This window comes from Centruroides sculpturatus, unplaced genomic scaffold (assembly GCF_000671375.1).
Source record: "Centruroides sculpturatus isolate CEXI.00-Female unplaced genomic scaffold, Cexi_2.0 scaffold1189, whole genome shotgun sequence".
Lineage (NCBI taxonomy): Eukaryota > Metazoa > Arthropoda > Arachnida > Scorpiones > Buthidae > Centruroides > Centruroides sculpturatus.
In genome coordinates, this window is record NW_019385304.1 from 1528 (window position 1) to 15040 (window position 13513).

The 13513-nt window shown below is 28.2% G+C and overlaps 1 protein-coding gene across 1 annotated transcript in view; it reads right to left on the bottom strand.

Annotated features, from left to right (window-relative positions):
• Positions 1-861: 861 nt before the first annotated feature.
• LOC111637397 (inositol hexakisphosphate and diphosphoinositol-pentakisphosphate kinase-like) overlaps positions 862-13513 on the bottom strand; it is a gene marked incomplete at its 3' end in the record, with an annotated part of 57138 nt that continues 44486 nt past the window's right edge. Inside the window, exons 13-15 of the mRNA XM_023382868.1 lie at positions 9890-9999; positions 8803-8888; positions 862-1102 (exon numbers count right to left, since the gene is read on the bottom strand). Of these exons, the coding sequence (XP_023238636.1) occupies positions 862-1102; positions 8803-8888; positions 9890-9999 (437 nt within the window). The remainder of the gene's footprint in view (positions 1103-8802; positions 8889-9889; positions 10000-13513) is intronic.

Here is a 13513-nt window from a genome sequence, read left to right on the forward strand (position 1 = left end):
TATATAATTCGCAATTCCTTTTTTTGTGTTCTTCCTGCTTTGTATAAGGCTATGTATAATAGTATCTTTAGTTTTGTCACTGATGTCACACTTACACTCCATGTTACAGTGCCCAGCAATACGCAAATTTGCATTATAATTTAGTTTTTTTATGGCTGTTTGTACGGCTATTCTTGCTAATATTCTAATTTTTTGTCATGGCCAAACTGTTGTTCTATTTTTTTGTCATTTCATTTCCATTTGTAACAAAAAATGTTCGAGTTAATTTGTATGATTAATGGATATAAAAAGTATACATAAGCACTGTTTATATAGTGTTGAAAAAAAATTTTGTAAAAACTCTGTGTTCTTCAAGAGAAAATGTACACTAAACTTTTAGTTAAATGAATATTCTACTTTTTTGTCTAGGATTTATATGTAGTAAGTAATTTATATCCAAAAATGCAATACCTAATATACAACTTTCCTGCATCACATCTCTGTTTTTATTCTCTTATTTCATTTTTTTTATAAATCATTTTTAGAACAAGAAGCAAAATAATACATATGGTAATTAAAAAGTGGGTCAATATTATTGGAAAATATTTATCAATGTAAGTTAATAATAATTAATGCGTGAAAAATTTGAGTTATTATAATAAAAATGTTAGACGAATTTTGAAATTATTATTATTATTATTATAAAATAGAGATATGCAACTCAATTTTTATTATTTTAGAAGATGCAAATCAATTAAAAATAATTTACAAAAACTGAATATAAAAATACAATTAAAATATTACTTTGTAGACATTGAGAAATAAACACATCAATTAAATTAAACAAAAATAAACTTCCACCAAAAACAAAATAAACACAAAACATTAAAAAAATTCTTGAATGAAAAAACTACGTTCAAAAAACAAAACAAAATCCAAAAAATATATTTTAAAAAAATGGCATTTGCATTTGCCTGTATTAATTGATGCAGAAGCATACCTTGTCCCCCCGGGTACATACATCGAAATACACGTCCTAATTCTTCTGCTTGAACTCTTCCAGCCGGCGTTAATTCGCCACCCCATTTCAATATTAAAACTAAAGATGGTTCCCTTGGCGTATCTGGAATTAAGAAATTTACTTGTAGTATATTTTATAATGTGATTATAAATCAGTTTTACGTAAATAATCTATACTTTATAAATATAAAAAGATACATTCTCAAAACGAATACGTCAAACAGAAACGTTCCATATTACTGGAAAAAATATATTCTATAATGTAATATTTTTTTGTTTTTTTATTTCAAATTATTAGTAATAAATTAACTTATTTATCAGAGTACTTTTACAAAAATAATTTGGAAAATTACAAAATTAATTTTGAATTTACTTGTGTAACTGTCTCAAGACATTCTTGAAAAATTGATAGAAACTATTGCCATAAATAAAGATAATAAATTATTTAAAATATAAAGTGATATACACAATACTTATATTAAAAAGTGAACATACAGGGTAATTCAAAAGGTCTTAGACAAACTTTAAAAGTATTAACAGATCAGGAATAAAAAAAAAATCATTTTTACCTAGGAACACAGCCACAAATGCTACCTGAGTGTTTTAATAAAACATGTTATATACATTATCTGTATTTCTTTCTGTGTAATTCTTCCTATACTTTTAGCAACTCTGATAGCATTAGTGGCTATACGTTCCTAGGTAAAATTGGTTTATTTTTGTATTTCTGACTGACATTTAAAGTTTGTCTAAGATCTTTTGAATCTTAGTGAATTTATCAATACATAGACATTGCTTTCTCTCATAGAAGTTTACTTGATCTGTATTTCCAACTGGTAAAAAAATCCAGAATTAATAAAAATCTAAGAATTTACCCTAGAGAATTTTTTAATTCTATATTTTCAATGTTGTTTTAAACAGAGGCCTTAAGGCTTCTTACCTTAGGCTAATGTTAGCAAGTTCTTTATTACACTTAATTACATAATTATAGGTTATGAAAATAAAAGTTTCGTAAGTACAGTTGAACCCAATTTGTTTTTTTGAGGGAACAGAAAAGTATTATATAAGTGTGAAAAATATACAGGTCAAACTACTTTTAAATTGCTTTCAGAGTGAATACAGTCATGCAAAAATATGGCACAGCACAAATTAATACTGCACAATTGAATTTGTACATGTAATTTTTAACAAAGGCATTTCAATTTTTAATATGTATAATACATTTGAAAAACATACAAAAGGAAAAGTAAATCAGTCTAAAATAAGTCATATACACTTTTAAAATACTGACAAATAGTGAAAACGAATGAAAAATTAGAAAGCAATTTTTATTCATTTAGCAAAATTGGTTCACACTACAAAATGTGGAAAGCAAAAATTTTGTAACGAGTCAACTCTAAAGGTTATTTTTTGTTTCTGGGTTTTTGATTTAGTTATGGTTATACAGTAGAGCATCGATTATCTGAGCCCCGATCAACTGTCACATTGGTTAACTGACCACAATCTAGTCAGCAAATTCAAATGTCTGCTAGTAATGTGGGGCTACAATATTTGGCTATGTCTTGGCTACTTTAATATTATTTTTGTTAAATTTTTGTGTGTTTTAGCTGGCAACACTGGCTCGACCATGAAAGGGAGGCCAGTATTTAAACGAGGCTTAATTTTCTAATTATGAGTGGTTGTTTGTTTTGTGAGCAATAAAATAATTTAAAAATAATTTTGTTAGGTTTAACATTGATGAAAATTCAATGCGAAGTAGGTTAATAGTGATATACTAATATACTAATTACATGGGATATACTAATATACTACACTAATAATGTATTTTTTCATACTTTTCGGTTATCTGTTTTTTTCAGTTATCTGACCAACCCCAGTCCCCAACTGAGTTGGATAATCGATGCTCTACTATAATTTAGTTTGGGGATGTTTTACTTTTATTAAAAGACAAAAATTTCTGGAAGACAAAAGTTACATGATTGTTACTCTTGAGAACATCACCACCAAGTTAAAATGAAATCTTAGATTAAACAATCTCCAAAGGCAGTTAAAGAGTAATCATTTAATTGTATTGTTACTGATTTCAAAAATCAGCAAAAAATTTTTGAAAAAAATTGGACTGATTTCTTGTTGGAAACAGATTGCAAAGAATTAAAAAACTAACTATTAGCAAGAACATATGTAAATGGGATAAAACAGTGTGCTCTAACGTAATGTTACACTCAGGACTTACAAAGCAACGAACAGATGACAGATGAGACAGATAAGACAGATGAAGTGATGCTACCAAGCGCAAGTGAGACAATACTTTTGAGAGTGAAACCTAGAGAGTGACGAGATTGGATTCTTTTGGCATTTCTGATGTAATGGTTAGTCAAATTAGATTCTAAGAGTTTTGTAAATGCTTTGAATTTTAATTATTTTTATCAGTTTTTTGTGGAGACTTAATTTTAAGTTAGATTTAAGTTCACCAGTTGTAGGTATTACAAAAAAAATATCAATCAATCAACATTTATTTGTTATGGCTTTCACCTTTACAAAGGGGGTTACAAAATTGTAATGACTTTAACAAATACAAATATCGTTATACATAATTACAAGAATAGTAAATAATATTACATAACATTACTAATTAAGTTAACATGTTTAATGAATAACAGAAAAATTTATAAACTTTACACAACATAACAGAACTTAAATTACCATCGTATAAGCAAACATATCAAAATCAATTGTCAAAAAAAAGGTCCTTTAAGTGCTCGGTAAATTCACAAGATACAAATAAGTGGTTCTTAACATTTTCGCAAAATCTGTTACATAGTGGACAACTGGAATGAGCCGATACATTCATTCTATGCCCATTTAAATTAATACAATAGTATAGTCATTAAGTCGTAGTTGTATTATTAAAGATTTAATATTGTAACTTAAGTTTGATAACAAATAATATCGGGGTGTCCATGGAAAAGATAAGAAAATTTCAAAAGAACTACACTTTTAATCAATATAATGAATATCTTGAGTCCAATACTTATCTTTTAATGACTGCAAAAGTTCAGCTAGAAAGTGTTTTTTATCAGGGATTTGAGTATAGTAGGCAATAGAATAACCTAAGTCAGACAGTAAACGTTCAACTGAAGAAAACCAAGTTACAACCAAAGAATTTTTACCTATTAATTTCAATTTATTATAAACCAGCTTGCTAAGATCAAATTCTGGTGCTCTAAAATTTTAACCCAGTATCTAAAAATGGTCAATACTAAACGTATAGCCATTGGTGGATGGCCCAATTCAAATCTTAAAACAGGTCCAGGCACCGAACAATTAATATGGAATATCAATCTGATAAATCTCAGTTGTGTCTTCTCTAGTTTATCAACAAGAGACGATCCCTAAATCAGAAACATAAATCCCAAACTTAAACGTATCAAGGAATCGAACAATCAAAAGTATGACTTAATAGAAGACTGGTTCATTCTAACCATAAGCTTTATTAAATTAGAAAGTTGAAGTTTATATTTTAAAAACAATTTATCTAGGTGAAAAGAAAATGAGCCCAGCAGAGTAAAATAAATGCCCAGATATTTGTAAGACGAAACGATCTCCAACACAGAGTTAGATAAATAAAATTTATCAGCCTTCCCCAATCTGTCCCCTATCCAAAAAAACCATTACTTTGGATTTAGCTTCATTAATATGTAGTTTATTAGACTTACAATAATCCTGTAAAAGATTAAGCTTCCTCTGAAGGTCAATAGGTGAATATGAAATTATTACAATATCATCAACAAACAAAAGACAGTTCAATTCTACCTCCGATGATGTAGGTATACCCATAGTATTGTGGATATAAAAAAATCCAGGAGATCGTTAACAAATAAACAAAATAGGACTAAGTGGTTCACTTTGTGGAAGACCTTTATTAGCAATTACCACTTCTGAAAGACAACGATTAACTTCAATTTGAAAAGCAGTATCAGAAAACAATTGTCATATAAGGTTAATGAAAGAAGAGGATATACCTATCTGACAAAGCTTCGACCATAAAATATCATGATCTATTGTTTTGTAACCCAAAGGCCGCAATCTTTGTCAGGACTGACACCAGTGTAACCTCCATCAGGATGAGAGGGTTACATATGTTACGCGAACAGTTGCGGATATGGTCAATTGGGCAGATAGATTGAGAGACAGCACACCAGAAGTGACTCACGCAGAGACTAGGTTAACGTAACAACAGTTTAATGGGTACCAATAGGCTATACATCTTTTACACTAAGTTGCTAAGTTCGATAGAAGGGGTGTAATAAGCGAACAAGAGAGAGAGTTTACAAATTTTGCATGGTGATAATTACCTTGAGGTTGATTAAATCGTTATGAAATCTTGGTTCAAATGTTCCGAATCGGCGACGTTGATAATCCCAATAGGAGGCACTTAGTACATCAGGTTCCTGATGAAGTAATCCAAATGTTAGGCACTTAATACTTAAGACCGATGAAATAAATCCAAAAATTTGCACTGCGCGTACGCGATGAGTTGGAACGAAAAATCACTTCCGAGGGTCAGGTGAAGATGGTAACACATCGGAGGAATGACGGCAACTGCCTCGAAAATCAGTCTGTTCCTATATTCATTTGACAAACTTGCAACAATAGGTCGAAAGGTTATGTGAAACTGTCTTTTTTAGCATCTGAGAATGTGTTGAATGATTAACTTCCAGGTGTGAAATTTGATATTTAAACTATAAAATAGTATTGTTAACAATTTAGGTCAGGCTGTTCTTAAGTAAACAAGGCTGAGTCTCACAGTATCAAACGCCCTTGACAAATCAATAAATCCAACATATAATTTATTACATTTCTTAGCTAAAACTAATTGCAAAATTCCAAGAAAAAAAAATAAATTATAATCAACACCTCTATTCGCTACAAAAGCACCCTGACTAATAGAAATAACATGAGACCGCTCAAGCCAAAGTCGCAAATGATTAACCAATAGCGTAGAAAAAAATTTTCCTAATTACAGTGACTAATGATATTGGATGATAAGATCAGAACGATTATCCTTCTTATATATCATTTTTAAGCAGATATTTTTCCAAATAGTAGGGAAGGAATAATTAGTTTTTAAGTTATTACATAAAAATAATAAATTGTTCATAGCATTAATCAGAAGAGGTTTAATCATCTCAGCCTTAATAGCATCTGAGCCAGGGGCTTTGTTATTTTTTAAGGAACACATTACAAATTGTAATTCATCAAGAGAAAAATTTTCATCAAGTAATGGGCCCATGGTATGTGTCATTAGTACAAATGGACAGTGCAGCCAAAGATGGTCCAGAGAAATAGATTTTCAAATAATCCGACCAATCGCAAATAAAAATGTTATACACAAATTTATAAGTTTTAAATTTATTAACAATCTTCCAAAATTCAGCATAATTTTTAATATGTGATATCTGAAAATTAATCTAATTCCAAAACAATTTCTTTTTGGCCTTACAGAGAGATTTGAAATTTTTTTCCAAATTAGAATAAATAGTAAACTGTTGCCTAGATCGTGATTGTCAAAATAATCACAGAGCCCAATTTTTCTCTTTTTTTCAACCGTAAACAATCGGCATCAAACCAAGATTTCACAATCTTTCTTGAACAATTATATTTGACATACATATCACTTTGAACTATGGATTCAAGAATCACGTCAACAAAGGATGAATAAAAAGAAAAAAATCCAAAACGACTACTTTTAAAATCTGCATATCGCTTGGTAACATTATACAAATACTTGTCCAAACATGAGTCTCTCCACATATAACAATAAATTTCAGTAGGCAATTCCTTACTAAAAGAAAGAGAACCAATCCTGAAACTAATAGAAACTAGGAGATGATTGGAATCAAATTTATTCAAAACCCTAAAGTCCACCATGTTATCGACTAATTCAGAATTTGTAGCTATCAAATCAATAACTGATGCACCCAAAGAGAAAATAAATGTAAAATTTGCAATAAAATCACTAACAAAATGACCATTTAAAAGAATCAAATCAAAAGATTTAACTAAATTCAAAAAATTCCTTCCCCTATAGTTAAAATCATATCTTTAGACTCTCTAAGATTACAAAAATTTAAATTAGAACCTGTATATAGTGTATCTATTTCAGAAGCAATTCTAGCATTAGAATCCCCAAGAATCAAAATGTTGTCATCTTCTTTGAAATCAAGAATCAATCTATCAAGATGCTCGATCAATGAGTCATTTATTGATAGAAATATAAACCAAGATGATTAAAAGTCTAGAACGGTCATTAAACAAAAATTTATCAAATGTAAGCCTAGCAATAATAAAATTATCGGAGAGATGATAAATTTCAAACTCACCAAGTTTCTAAGAAACTACTAAGAACAAACCACCAGATGGTCTTCCAGGTCCTTCAGGTTTATGAGCTAGGGATTCGGTAAAATAAAACTGAGAATCTAACAGTGAAAGAAGGGTTTTCATCGAAAATATCATCCATGATTCAGTTATACCAATAATATGATATGAAAAAACAAAATCAACAAAACTCTTATCAAAAAAATTTGTATACAATAAATCTTGACTATTCCAAGATAGAATCTTTAATGTAAAAAAAACTTCTGAGCAAGGGATAACAGGTAAAGTTTTTAATTTTCGTCCATTTGATGATCCACCAACTTCCCTGGTAATAAAAAAATTTCAATCTTCATCAACTTGTTATTCAGTAAATCAGATGTAAAATTATCTCCATCAATTGTTAAACAGTCAGCTCTCATGAATGCAGATTTATCTGTCGCCTTAGCTTATTGGTAAAAAGGAACAAGATTTCTTCTCCTAATTCTCAATCTCCAATGTAAATCATCAAAAAATTTTATCCTAGAACACTTTTCCCTCATTTGAATGTTATGTACATTTCAGTAAATCAGTTTTTTATCAGCGAGAACGTCAAGTTCAACCACCACCAAATTATTTTTTGAAACTATTTTAAGATCTTTCACCAGAATAGAGTCACCATTGGGTCTTTTTACAGATGACAGAATATTGGAAACCAAAGACAGAACTTCAGAGAAATTTTCCTCTAATCCGGCGATAACAATATTATTTCTCTGACGTTCATTAAACGATAAATCTAAGAAGTATAAAAAATAGGAAGTCTGAGTAGTAGAAGAAACATTTAAGTTAGAAAGTTCTTCCACCTTCTTCACCACATTAAGGAGATGATAATCAAAGTCTTTATGTTAATTTGCCAGCCATTCAAATTTAGTAGCCAAATCTTTGAGATTAGTCAAAATACTATCAAATTTCACCTCCAAAAAAGAAAATAAATTTTGAGGTACATTAGTAGATGAAGCCAATAGAGGAAAAAAAGATTCGAGTCATTGAGATTTTAGAGTTGGTTCACTAGGCGATCTTTGTCGTTTGCCAATAGACAATACAGATGACTTTGAAGGAGGGGGAGGAGGAATGCGAGACATCGGACCTGGATTAGACTCAATGCCTCCATTTAGCAGTAAAGCACATAGTAATAAATATATGTCAAAATCTTTAGTATAATTGAAGTAAAGAAGCACACAAATATTAATATAAATCATGTCCAAAGCACTAGAGTTTATTATTGACAAGCTCACTCAAAACTCACCAACACTGACAATCGTCATGAGAACCCCAAAAAATGAAAAAATATATTAATACTGCTATTAAAATGTAAATGAAATTAAATAAAAATAACCAATATAAAACTAAATTATTATACTTATACACCACACAAAGAAAACAAGTTACCTTCATCACTACTTGATCGTCTAGGTCTTCCCTGAGGTTGATATTTCAATTGAACTTTGCGATTTATTCCAGAAAAATGACCATACCTAAATAATATCGATTTCAGTGTGTTATTCTTAAAAAAGTAAGATAAATCACAAAATTATTATATTTTAAATAATCTATCTTTATAACTGTTTAATTCATTTCAATGAAGAATTTGACAATAAACTATGTATACATCAATTACTTTTTTAATTCAAACATAAATATAAAGAATTTTGTATATTGTTATTAAAATGAAGCTGTTACAATTATAAATTTTCACAATGAAAGTAATTTTTGTATACAAACCAATGAATGATTACATGTTTTAAAATCACATAACTGTTAATTAACAAGTTATTAAAAGTTGAAGTTTAACAATAAATTAAAACACAATGTTTATTGGACAGTAATAAAAATAAAATACAAACAAAAATAAAAAATAATTTAAAAGACAAATTAAGTGAATAGGTTCACTTAAAACCATTTCACGATGCTAAATTAACAAAAAAAAATTAGGACTGAAAAGTGACCAGACCTGAAATATACATCACTAAGACAGGTGAATCTTGAATCTTTGAGACAGCTGGTATGAAAAGAGTAGATCATGTCATAAAAGATGAAATTTCCATGTTAAACATAGAATATAGGAAAATTAGATTTTTTTAAGTAGAGGACCTGAAGCAGTGATGCTAATTTGTTAATATAGTATGCTCTGGTCACAAGTTAATATTAAGTTAAAAGACTAAACATGGTGTTTACTTAAATCATTAAACATAAAAAGCAAAGCATTCTATTACAAATTCGGGATATTTGTTTGGTAAGTAGAGTTTCTACATTTAAACTATTTTCAGTGTATTATTGCTAGAATTTAATAAGCAGCAAAAGCAGTTTAACAAATATTGTGAAAATATATTTTAAAAATTTCTTAAATTTAAAACAACTTATTTAACTTTTATGATTATTAATCAAAATTTAACATTAACTGACAAAAGGTAATAATAATACCATTACCTTCCGGTGTCATATATCACAAAGCAATATGAAATATCTCATAACCTACATTTCCAGTACAGACTTTAATTGTTCCAATTTGGTCTTATTTTCTTCAATTTCCAGATCTGGCTTTTGCTCAATTTCACTCAATAAAAACCTAGCAATATCTAAAATTTCCTAAAAACAGAAAAAAATATTATAAAGAATAAATCTACAAACTCAATCTTGAATACGAGCACCAAACAGTCTGCCTACATAATAATCTATTGGGCTATAATAATGCATTTGCGCGATAAGAAGTTGTGGGTTCAAATCCTACTTGGGGCCAATCTCTTCTTCCAGAACATTCTAAATTAAAATTGCCACAAGACTGTAGCCTAAGCATCTACCTCTAGTCAAATTACATTATATCTTATTATTACATTAATTTTATTACAGCCCAATAATATGGCAGATTGTTTGGTAAAAAATATTTAAAATTTGACAGTATGATTACTTTATAAATATAAAATAATAAATTTCTCTAGTAATCATTAAAGTTACATTTCAATAATTTCTTTATCAAATTAATAAGCAACTAACAAGACAGTTTTTTTTTTAATTTGAAGTCAATGTAAATATTAAATATCAGTAATTAGATATTATCAAATTTGACTTTTCTACACGACTGTAAAATCAAAAACATCCAATAATAATAAATTATATTAATCTGCTGAATTAAAGACAAAATAATTTTAACAATTTGTCTAAATTTAATCTTGCAGACTATGGCATCTTTTTAATAATTTAACCAACCAAGTAATTTCTATAAGAATCTAGAAAACATACATAGATAAAACAAGCTTAAGTAAAAATATACTTATTATAAAATTTATTTTCAAATTGTTATAGCTCTGTAAAGTAACAAATTTGGAGTATTCAGAGCATATCATTACATATATTGAAGACTACCAATTCATTTTACTATAAAAAAGACTATTTGGTCATGCATTCATGTATCAGATATCAACATCTGAAAGCCGACTGCAATGACAGTTATTTGTGTTGCTCGAATCAATGTTCCACTTGATATCACTGTCATCGTATTCTCCCTATTCTGATCGAAGTCATTATTCTCTGTCTGTCAATCTACCACCGGGGCAGTAACAATTGCTCCCGCTGACTCCATAATGTGAGAGGACCACAACTAGAATAAATTTTTAAGTTGGTATTAAAATATATGTGAGATTTAACATGGAAACTTCTGTCAAGAATATTTGATTTTGTATGTTTCATTACAGTTTCAAACCTTAATATATAATACTTGTAGATATGTTTTTGTATAGCAAATCAACAGTTGTTCATTTGGCTATGTTTTATGTCATTGCTTCTGATTTATATTGTTCCTGAAGAAATGTTTTGTTTATCCATTAGGAAATGGCATTATCAACAATATATTAGATTTTTGGCTAAAATGCTAAACGACTCAAGTTGTTGAAAAGAAGCTGAACAAAATTTTAAGACACAAAAATACAACAACAAATAATTTTCATAAAATAAAACTGACTGACATGCAAAAATATGTCTATTTGGCTATTTTCACAACTAAGGATTAATAGATTTATAAGTTAACCAATAAGCATTTACATACTAAAAGTAAAGTGAATGCTTATTGATTAACTTCCAACTTTTCTAGATCCTTGGTTGTGAATATGGACAACAGAATAATTACTACTAACAACTTTCTTTTGTCTTTGCAATAATCGAGTCCCAGGAGACTCATATTCCTCAACTTTCCAAAGGAAGCACTTTTGCCCATCATAATTTTAAGTGGAACATAAACAAAACATTTCCTAATGGTTTTTACAGATAGCCAAGTTCCACGAACTTAATTAACATAATTTAATTATATAGATATGAGACTTTCCAACAGAAAATCTTTAATAAAAAGGAAATAAAAAAAAAGCAAATAATTAATTTGAATTTAAAATAAATTTTGTATCATCATCAATACTAACTTTTTTAAAAATATATAAAAACTTTGTGAATTTCTTTGCTTTCTTTCCATCTTTTAATCCAGTGATAGTCCAAAACAGAATTCTTATATGCAGAGATGACCTTTCCTCTGGATTAAAAGACGGAAAGAAAGCGAAGAAATTCACAAAGTTTTTGTTTTCAAAATAATTAAATACCGTCCGCCAAGATTTTAAATATTTACTTCATTTATCAATATTAACACTGAAATTTGCTCATGGATTTGCAACAGGTAAGAAAGGGAGTTCTTCAAAAAATTTGCAAGTGGGATCTATAGTTTTCCATTATAAAGTTATCTACCATTGATTTATTTTGGAAAAGTATTCAGTAGTTTGAATTTATGACAGTTTTATCATTCAGTCTTCAGAACAATGTTGTAGCAGTATATTATATATATATATATAAACTAATATCTTTCCAAATATCTTAAGAATACTACTAATAATTCAGATAAAAAACTAAGAATCTTCATGTTTCATTTTAGACAATTCTGATGATGGGCTGTTTAGTCCCAAAAAAAGTTTAAAATCTGAATGAAGAGTGGACTCCTTAATCGATTCTAAAATTATATTTTCTGAAAACTATCTAAACTCAAATAAGTGCATTATGCTATAAGTATGAATGTTTTATTTGTTTTATATCAACAGATAAATTGTGTGATACAGCAATATACAGCCATTTTGCTACATATTGATTATTTTTTTACCAACGGCTAAAATAAATTGATATAATTAAAAATAATTTGTCATATTCAGAAGTGACAAAATTTTTATTGAATTCAGCTGATCATTTTAACATAAAACTTGAAGCAGATGATGATTTTAATGATTTCTCCATAGAGAATCACCACTTCATTTCTCATTTCAAGATCTATTGATTTTACAAGATTATAAAAAAGCACTTTTGTATAAAGAAATTCTTAATTTATTTATTGAGATTAATGTTTTTGAAGTTATTTTAATCAGACTTTCAGATCCCTCGCATCAATTTTGAGTTTGAGGTAGAACTATAGTTTAAATATTTTCAAGTCAAATATCTATAGTTTAAAACACAGTAATTTAAAATGATGTTTTCAAGCATCTTTGATTCAAATATAATTTATGATTATGCTTCTTAATACTTCCAATTTGTGTTATGAAAATATAATTAAACATTTTGTAATTTCAAAGATTTTATTAATAAAATAAGACCCAAAATCAAGTATCTATGGAAATTTCTCCTTTCTCCTGTTAATTGTAATCATTCAAGTTACAGCTATATAAATTTATAATGCTTTAAGCAAGAAAGGCTAAACTAGAAGTAACCACAGTTAAATTAGGCTCTGTTCATTTAACAATCAATAACTTTATCTAGCATTTTTCCCAACAATATTGCCGTTTTTCTATTTTAATTAAATCATACAAATGTTCTTTGATTCAGATTGCATGCAATCCATATGTACAGTACAGAATTTCTTATATAATATTAAATAAGATTGAAGACATGTTTATATAGTGGAATTTTATGTATGATGTCTTTCCTGATTTTGCTTTTTATTGTTAATGAACTTTTTTAATAAGTATGGAATTGTAATCATAAATTATATTTGAAGCAAAGCTATTTAAAAATGTCATCTTAAACTATGTTTTAAAATAAAAAAAAATACTTAAAACCTCATTCTAACTTTATTTAAATTAAA